The sequence below is a fragment of the Amia ocellicauda genome, chromosome 6 (assembly GCF_036373705.1).
Source record: "Amia ocellicauda isolate fAmiCal2 chromosome 6, fAmiCal2.hap1, whole genome shotgun sequence".
Taxonomy (NCBI): domain Eukaryota; kingdom Metazoa; phylum Chordata; class Actinopteri; order Amiiformes; family Amiidae; genus Amia; species Amia ocellicauda.
In genome coordinates, this window is record NC_089855.1 from 12,067,964 (window position 1) to 12,078,224 (window position 10,261).

General features: G+C 36.7%; 1 protein-coding gene across 1 annotated transcript; it reads left to right on the top strand.

Moving 5' to 3' along the window:
• Positions 1–217: 217 nt before the first annotated feature.
• Positions 218–9,863, top strand: LOC136750965 (Golgi pH regulator). The gene is made up of 14 exons (XM_066706156.1): positions 218–453; positions 752–811; positions 1,235–1,338; positions 1,821–1,927; positions 2,191–2,292; positions 2,857–2,977; positions 3,237–3,317; positions 4,353–4,462; positions 5,011–5,099; positions 7,550–7,642; positions 7,905–8,000; positions 8,143–8,232; positions 8,341–8,406; positions 8,663–9,863. The coding sequence occupies exons 1-14, from the start codon at positions 412–414 to the stop codon at positions 8,867–8,869; spliced, it is 1,368 nt and encodes a 455-aa protein (XP_066562253.1). The 5' UTR covers positions 218–411; the 3' UTR covers positions 8,870–9,863.
• The last annotated feature ends 398 nt before the right edge of the window (positions 9,864–10,261 follow it).

Genomic DNA, 10,261 nt, shown 5'->3' on the forward strand with positions numbered 1-10,261 from the left:
TGAAACTGCCTATTCTGGACCTTTCCCATCTCATCGACTTTCACAGAACATCTCTGCACAGAATATCCATGAAGAAGTGGTCTGATGTGCGCAACTGCGCCGATTTCGGCAGTTCTGCGCAGATCTGCGTTTCTCCACCAATGAGATCTGCGCAGAACTGCGGAAATCTACGTTACAAGTACGGGACCAATGTAAACATGAGCTGTACGTCATATTCTGCGACGATAGATGTTAGGCTTCAACTAATGACATATGCGCGCACCTTCAACTTGCGTGTATTTACAATGGGAGAAGCCGGAGTTAGAAGTGTTTTTATTTTTCAGTAATTCACTTCTATAAACACACGGCTATCTCATTTTTTAAAAGATCACCCCTCAGTCTCGACGTGGATTTTGTACTGCACTGGTCAAGATGTCTTTTCTCGTTGACTCCATAATAATGATCACTTCCCAGGTAGATACACTCAATCTCATATCAGACATCGAAATAATGTACATACGTGTAAACCAGATTAAAGGGAGCACACATGAAGCTTATAGCTAACAATGGGGTTACTGTCATTTATCGAGGAAACTTAGGCTAAATGTCCTCAGCCGACAACTTTGTGAGGCTTTTTCATTTTTATTAATCTGTTTTTCATTTTTATTTTGTTATTGCATTTGTCACTCATTTGCAATTTATCAATACGAATATAAAGGAAATAGAAGTAATACAAACCACTCAATCGATCAATGATTATGCTTGTTTACAGGTGCTATTCTTTGGCTTTGGGTGGCTCTTCTTTATGAGGCAGTTATTCAAGGACTATGAGGTAACATCTTTTCATTTAACGATATAGTTTTAGGTATCCTGAAGGATGTGTGATTCATATTGTCAGGTTTGAAAGTGCATATAGAGCCAGTGTAGCATTGGGTCGGTTTGGAAAGTGTAACAGTGTAAAGGATTTTTGCAATGTTGCTGAGAATGAGGATGTAACCATTTACAGTCCTTTTATGTTACTACTTAAACTACTTATGGTCAAGCACAAAGATCATAAAAAAATACTTTCCCCTTATTTTATCCGGAATGGCCATTGTCTACCTCTCTAATGTCATTCTAAAAACACAAAACAACAAATATATACTACTGAATACATTAAAATAATGAGATCATCCCATTTGAAAAGAGTTTGCATCTTTTATCAGAAGTTGCATCATTTTCTCTCTTTCTCTCTCGCCCCTTTTCACCCTTATAGGTTCGCCAGTATATTGTGCAAGTAGTGTTCTCTGTGACCTTTGCATTTTCTTGCACTATGTTTGAACTCATTATCTTTGAGATACTGGGTGTTTTAAGTAGCACGTAAGTATCACAATATCACCATTGTTTGTGACTTGAAATGACCTACAGTTCCCAAATACTGGAATCACTATAGTTGTTGTGTTGTACTTTTAAATGCATCATCTCACAATCAGTTTTAAGTTTTTTTTTTAAATTTTTTAATTTTATTTAGGCCTACACAACATTTATCTTAAATTGCAAATAGCCTGTTACAATATAGTTAAACATCACCAGTTTCAGCCACTAGTTTAAACATCTTGCATATAATTTATTGTTAAAAGTCCTCAGGCAGTAGTGTGTGCACATGAAAACCATATTTGTGATTTCATGTTGGATTTCATGTTGGAGGGCCTGTGCATTTCACTGTTTGTCTGATGTCGTTATCCTAGAGAAACCATTATACATGTTGTTCTTTTTAAATGTTAAAATGCATCACCCACTTCTTCTTGGCAGGACACCCCTGATTCATAAGATACTCTTGTGATTTCTTAATCTTTTCTTAGTTCTAGGTATTTTCACTGGAAATTGAATCTGTATGTCATTTTGTTGGTCCTTATATTTGTGGTACCTTTCTACATTGGATACTTTGTGGTCAGCAACATTAGATTATGTAAGTACTTTCTACTAAGTTACACTATGTTTTCCATTTTATTATTTACATCTTTTTTACAGTGGATTCAATAAGTATTTGTTCACACAAATTTTTGGAGCAACATAATATGATATTACGTTTATTTATTTTTTTGTTGTTTGTCATTTTGGACGTTTAGGTAAGACCCTAGTTTGGAACAAGTATCAAAGACTTTGTTGTTTGGTTTGAACAGGAGCCATTGATGGTTCACTTCAGTTGATCTTTATTTTTCTTCAATTCAGTGCAGAGACAGAAGCTTCTGTTTGCCTGTGTGGTGTGGTTTACCTTCATGTATTTCTTCTGGAAGCTCGGTGACCCATTTCCCATTCTTAGTCCAAAGCATGGTGAGTGTCGAACTTGACGATGCACATCTTACAATCAAAATAGAATCTGTCTATCTATCTGTCTATATTTTCATGTGAAATTCCTATATAGCATGCAACATTGGTTAATTATAAAATTATAATATCTTTCCTTATCTTTTGATTGGGGGCTGATAGAAAGTTGGCTGCAATTCTAGCTGCAGGCAGTAGATGGCAGCTGTGGGTTTATGTGTTTTGGTAATGTTTTTTTAACTGCGAAATTAATCAACAAGGATAGAAGACCATAAATTAAGCTTGGATTAAGGAGAATCTTCTATATAAAGACCTGCATACTGAAATATATAATTATTCCAATGTTTTGCCATGCTATTTCATACCTTAATGTATAATTAAAAATCTTATTTTATTTAGCCAGACAAGTAATGTTACATTGTTGACCAATCTCTTCCAAACAAGGATCTTAAGTATTAGAGAAGTTTGGATTCTTTGAGTAAACATTGATCATTTTGATATTTTTTCCCTCAGTTTTGGACCATTTTCTGAAGCTGCAGATTTTATGTTGATGTACCATGTCTCTTTTTTTAGGGATCCTGTCTATAGAACAACTCATCAGTCGTGTTGGTGTCATAGGAGTGACTCTCATGGCTCTACTCTCTGGCTTTGGTGCTGTTAACTGCCCTTACACTTACATGTCATATTTCTTGAGGTAGGCTTTTATTACTCTGCAGTTAAATCCATTGTGAACATGACTGGCTTGGACTAAAAAGCATGTCTTAATGGTAAGAATCTGTGTGTTTCTGTGGCATGTAGCCTCTGCCTCTGCTTCCAGCTTTTCAGCAAATAGTTTTGTGTCAGCTCTATTTCAGTTTAGGTTGCTATGTATTTAAATGTCCTTCTGTATGTTTTGATTGAAATCTCTGTATCTGAAGTGAAGTAAAACCTAATTAAATCTCACACTTTCAAAGGAACGTGACAGACAGTGACATACTGGCCTTGGAGAGAAGGCTGCTCCAGACAATGGACATGATAGTAAGCAAAAAGAAAAGGTAATTAATCTATTTAATATGTCCTTTAGGACTGCTTTATATATATATATATATATATATATATATATATATATATATATATATATATATATATGTATATATGTATGTAAATATATTTTAGCCACTTTCTTCACTTATTAAGAAACAACTGAAATGAGAAATGTACATTGTCATAACAAATCCACAGTTTACCTAATAATGAATCAATTTAATGAATAGTTAAGGAAAGTTAAGTGTTTGATGAAGGGGAAACACATCTTGCAAATACAAACACGTTTGTAATGTTGTTAAATAGCAATAAATAAAATGAACAAAAAACATGGTCTTCCCTTAAATTTAATGAAATGGACTGCATGCCTTTGTACTGTACATTGGAATGAAGCAGAAAAAGAGTCAGTACACGAATAATCCACATACAAAAAAAAAACATTCAGCATTCTGAAACCCTGTGTGTATTATGATCTATTTCTGTAAAAAAAAAAAAAAAAAGAGCAGATATGGCAGACTGCTCTTGAAACAGGATATGGCTATTTATGTGTTGAAAAGGATATGGGGGCAGCTAGCAGGTTGATCTGTAACAATGTATAGTTACATATATTATAATGCACTATTATGTTTGAATTATGTATTCCACTTTTACCACAGTACTTACAAAAACCCAGAACATACACTACAGGTGAAAAGTTTTAGAACCTCAATTTTTCCAGTTTTTTTTATTTTATTTACGCAGTTTAATGTCTCAATGTCTGTATTATTTTTCAGTTTTTGGTAACCTAAACTTTGTTTTTTAACCTCTGGCAGTTTACCGCTTACCTTTGTACCATTTCAGGTTATTGACTGGACTTGAACTGCTTACATTTCAATAAAAACTGGACAAATGCAAGTGTTCTAAAACTTTTGACCAGTAGTGTTGTATGATACAAAGAATATATATCTACACATGTGGGATATTGAGAAATGTGCCGTGTTCTGAAAAGTATTGTGGTCCTTTCCCTGGTCTTGCTAATATCCATTGCATGTTTATCTACAACATAGAATCGCTGTGACACGAAGGATGATGTACCAGAGGGGAGAAGACCAGAACAAACAGACAGGCTTCTGGGCAAGGATAAAGAGTGTCACATCCTCACCTCCAGGCAGTGAAAGTATCCTTTCAATCCTCTCAATTCTTGAAAGTTTCTGAAGCTTTTGAACACAATTATCTGGGGCAGTGTGCACTTTGGGAAGTGCAGGACACAATCTCTCAGAAACCAATTCTACATTTTATTTGAACGTGACTCAGAGTTTTTAAGTAACAGGGATGCATTTGAGTCATACTTTTAAGCTCTTTGGTCTGATTAATTAATTGGTCATAGAAAAATGTAAATTTTCAAAGTTTTGCATCCCATGTTAAACATTTTTTTGACTCAACATTATGACATACAAACACTACAGCCATATGGTGCTATACTTCTCAACCATCTGACTTTCTGCCATTTAAAATATTTCCCCCAAAGAGCCACCTCCCAGAACATAAATTTCCCTAAATATGTTAAATGTTTAGCTATGAACAGAGAGAGGGGAAAAAAAAGAAGTTGACTTAATTTCCTGTGAGTATTTTCCAGCACAGAGCTTTAGGCAGAGTGTGTGAAGGCATGCTCTATTTCGGCTGTGTGTGTTGCATGTTGTTACGAAGCCTTGACTGGGTGGTCAGATCTGACTCTGATTCAGCAGGAGGTCGATGCCTTGGAGGAGCTCAGTCGACAGCTCTTTTTGGAAACTGTTGATCTACAGGCTACCAAGGTGCGCTCGTTTCTATTGCTGTGGGTGTTGAACACACAGTCATAGTCAAGCCAAACAAACAAGTGGGCTCAGTCTGAGTAGTACCTTCAGTGGGAAAGCGATGTATCCAAATTGAGAGTGAAGTGATTGATTGTGTTGTCCTGTGAAGGGTTCTTGAAAGTCAGTGAGCTACTTTTTACTGTCCCGGCCAATTTCTCATTTTGCCACTTTGAAGGTGGTCTGTCTGGATGAGACCAGAGTGTTCTATTATTATTGTTATTTTTAAGGAAGCTATGAGTCAGGAATTAGGGTGGAAGTGGCCAGGCTTTATTTAGCATTGTCTAAAATACACAATTAGAAGCAAGTGCAACTTTGCTCTGGGTGAATGATATACAGTGAGGGAAAAAAGTATTTGATCCCCTGCTGATTTTGTACGTTTTCCCACTGACAAAGAAATGATCAGTCTATAATTTTAATGGTAGGTGTATTTTAACAGTGAGAGACAGAATAACAACAAAACAATCCAGAAAAACACATTTCAAAAAAGTTATAAATTGATTTGCATGTTAATGAGGGAAATAAGTATTTGATCCCCTATCAATCAGCAAGATTTCTGGCTCCCAGGTGTCTTTTATACAGGTAAGGAGCTGAGATTAGGAGCACTCTCTTAAAGGGAATGCTCCTAATCTCAGCTCGTTACCTGTATAAAAGACACCTGTCCACAGAAGCAATCAATCAATCAGATTCCAAACTCTCCACCATGGCCAAGACCAAAGAGCTGTCCAAGGATGTCAGGGACAAGATTGTAGACCTACACAAGGCTGGAATGGGCTACAAGACCATCGCCAAGCAGCTTGGTGAGAAGGTGACAACAGTTTGTGCGATTATTCGCAAATGGAAGAAACACAAAATAACTGTCAGTCTCCCTCGGTCTGGGGCTCCATGCAAGTTCTCACCTCGTGGAGTTTCAATGATCATGAGAATGGTGAGGAATCAGCCCAGAACTACACGGGAGGATCTTGTTAATGATCTCAAGGCATCTGGGACCATAGTCACCAAGAAAACAATTGGTAACACACTACGCCGTGAAGGACTGAAATCCTGCAGCGCCCGCAAGGTCCCCCTGCTCAAGAAAGCACATGTACAGGCCCGTCTGAAGTTTGACAATGAACATCTGAATGATTCAGAGGAGAACTGGGTGAAAGTGTTGTGTCAGATGAGACCAAACTCGAGCTCTTTGGCATCAACTCAACTCACTGTGTTTGGAGGAGGAGGAATGACCCCAAGAACAACATCCCCACCGTCAAACATGGAGGTGGAAACATTATGCTTTGGGGTTGTTTTTCTGCTAAGGGGACAGGACAACTGCACCGCATCAAAGGGACGATGGACGGGGCCATGTATCGTCAAATCTTGGGTGAGAACCACCTTCCCTCAGCCAGGGCATTGAAAATGGGTCGTGGATGGGTATTCCAGCATGACAATGACCCAAAACACACAGCCAAGGCAACAAAGGAGTGGCTCAAGAAGAAGCACATTAAGGTCCTGGAGTGGCCTAGCCAGTCTCCAGACCTTAATCCCATAGAAAATCTGTGGAGGGAGCTGAAGGTTTGAGTTGCCAAACGTCAGCCTCGAAACCTTAATGACTTGGAGAGGATCTGCAAAGAGGAGTGGGACAAAATCCCTCCTGAGATGTGTGCAAACCTGGTGGCCAACTACAAGAAACGTCTGACCTCTGTGATTGCCAACAAGGGTTTTGCCACCAAGTACTAAGTCGAAGGGGTCAAATACTTATTTCCCTCATTAACATGCAAATCAATGTATAACTTTTTTGAAATGCGTTTTTCTGGATTTTTTTGTTGTTATTCTGTCTCTCACTGTTAAAATACACCTACCATTAAAATTATAGACTGATCATTTCTTTGTCAGTGGGCAAACATACAAAATCAGCAGGGGATGAAATACTTTTTTCCCCCACTGTACTTGTAAGCAGGCACATCAAGTTAGCCTTTGTACTGCAGTGACTCCTTGTAAAAAAATTCCAAAGTCTATTTATTTAATCTATTTCTATATAAATGCGTATTGAACCTGGCAGGTGAACGCCAACTTTTTGTTTCCGTTTGGTTGTGTTTTTGCATACCCAATTTAACTTTTACTGTTGTGCTACGGTAATGCCTGTTTTCCTTATGAGGAGAAAACCTATAAGAAATGGAGAAGTGTCAGTAAAGGAAAAGCAAATGAAATGTTTATTTTTATTTGGTACTATCGGATGTTTGTTTTTCATATTTTAACATGACAACTTTTATAAATGTGTCCCTTTGTCTCCTAGCTGGATTCATGAAATAAATGTATGTAATGAGGACCAATGCACTAAGTTTAAAAGTAAATACAGTTAACAGTTGGCAGACCTCACTAAACCTTCAATTATTATTTCATATTGTAGAACCATGAAACTCTTTTCTTGCCTTTAGGAGAGGATTGAGTACTCCAAAACATTTCAGGGGAAGTACTTCAACTTCTTAGGTTACTTCTTCTCCATATACTGTGTCTGGAAAATCTTTATGGTAAGGATCTCTTCATTACTTCTCTCTCTTACTTGCATGTTTAGGTTGTAGATATTAGTTAATGTAATTGTTGCAATATTTATTTAAGACAACTGAATAAGGGCGATTACATTATGATGCCTTTTGTTTCCTTTCTATAAATTATACATCTGGAACAGTTTATCCATCAGTAGTGTACACTTGTCTTTTTTTAAAGGAAGAGGAAAATGTTTCTTGAAAGAGGCTACATTATGACCAGTATGTTATCCTGATTTGATTCTAGGCCACAATCAACATTGTTTTTGATCGTGTTGGTAAAACAGACCCAGTGACCAGAGGAATTGAGATCACGGTCAACTACCTGGGCATACAGTTTGATGTAAGTGGAATGGAAGACAGGAATACTGAGTCAAGTGAAGTTGTGAAACATATTACACAAATCTGAGTCGTTACACAGAATTCAGCAGCTTCATATTTGTTTCATGTGTTGCCCCCTCTAAAAAGTTGTATTTCTTCCACAGGTGAAATTTTGGTCGCAACATATATCCTTCATCCTAGTTGGAATTATTATTGTGACTTCTATCAGAGGCTTATTGATAACACTTACCAAGGTAGGCAATTAGTATTTTCACTTGAAAATTCATAACCAGGATACTGAATTGAATCCATGCCAAGGAAAGTAAACACAACAATGTTCTATGTGTTTGTTTTCTCCTCAGTTCTTCTATGCCATTTCAAGCAGTAAATCTTCCAATGTCATAGTACTGGTTCTTGCACAAATAATGGTGAGTTTACAAAATTCCATGTAAACAGTCTTTATTTATTTATTAACGACTTCAGTAATTGTAACTGGAAAAGCATACAGTTATATTATATAATAGTGATTGAGTTGTGTATTTATGTTGTTTTGAGTTTAGAAAAATACGAAGCAGTTTATTTGCAGTAAAATCCATTCCAGTGTTGTTTAATGAGTGTGCAAATGAAGTCCCTGTTAGACATTAACCTGATTCTGTGGTGTTTGCGCCCCGCTCTCACGTGCAGGGGATGTATTTTGTGTCGTCGGTGCTGCTGATGCGCATGAGCATGCCCTTGGAGTATCGGACCATCGTGACTGAGGTGCTGGGGGAGCTGCAGTTCAGTTTCTATCATCGCTGGTTTGATGTCATCTTCCTGGTCAGTGCTCTGTCCAGTATCTTGTTCTTATATCTCGCACACAAGCAAGCGCCAGAAAAGCACATGGCGTTGTGATACTGTGAGTATCTCAACAGTAGAGCAACTGAGAGAAGAACTCAGGTGTGTATATATTATAATATACACACAAACACACCATGAGCTGTTCCTGAATCAGGAATAGCCTTTTGCAATCAGTTATTGTTTTTTTCATGTTGTGTAAGACGAGGGAGATATACATTTATTATAAGGGATTTCATTTTTATATTGTTGTTTGTTTCTTAATTAACTGTATTTGCCCTGTTGGAATAAATAATGCTCTCCATTATAATATACTGCCCTTTCAGCCTGTGTGTAATGGCAATTAAATGTATGCACTTAATGTATTTGAAACCTTTGTTATCCAGTATTGTTTTCTTAAATTACATATCTTAAGCAAGACAATTGATGTAAGTTATAAGCATGTTTACAACGTGATGACAAAGCCTGTTAAAATTCACATACCTAGCATTTAAATTGCAGTTGATAGTGCAGTGCATCGTAAAGTGGCCGGGTAGAGAGTTTAGCTTATTTGATTTAGTGTGTGTATGTCATCCCAATGTGAAGAGGTGATCCTATCTGTAACATGTATGTAATTATATGTTTAATATATTTATCTGAATAGTTCAGAAGTGGAAGAAAAATACAATAAATATATAGGAACACAATCTAACATTAAAATATTTCAAACCCTACAGTTTATTAACTATCTTAAATGTATTTTTGTATGCTATGTGTTTAATGAGATCCATACATATCTGGTATATCACAAGTTAGGAAATCAGTGTAGTAACTTGATTTGGTAGCTGACAATTAAGTTTTATGATTAAAAAAAAAAAATTCAACTGTCCAGTACAGAATGCATTAGTGCATTTTTTTATTTTTTTTTGAGGTCTTTAAAGGACTGGGAACCAGAAAAATATGGTACCTAAATGCACCCTTTCTTAAATGCAACTTTTAAATCCCATGTGGGCTTGGAGCTCTTTTTTATATATCATTGGGGGGAACTAAATAAATGAAGTGATTTCATGCATTTGATCTTTCTGTTCTTTGTGGCGTCTGTTGGGGTAATTCCGACCAAGGAACAACAACTATATTAAACTGGAATAGGGGTTTTGTTTTCGATTCAGATAACACAACTGCATTTTTGCATTATTGTCTGGCTGTAATATGTATTTCATCAATTGTTCAAACATTTGTTATCTGTAATGGAGGAGAGAAATGTCTTGTAATCTCACAATAGGTGTTTTAGCAAACTGAGAAGTTACACGAGCATGAGAACTAACATGCTCAAAATTAAAGATCATAATGTATCTTATGCCACACAAATACCTTTCTTTGTTTTCAAGCAGCAGGCCTTATGGCCTTTTGCTATTCATAACCTTTCCAGAAGCCACAGAAAACAGGTAGTATGATATGCACTGCTGTACA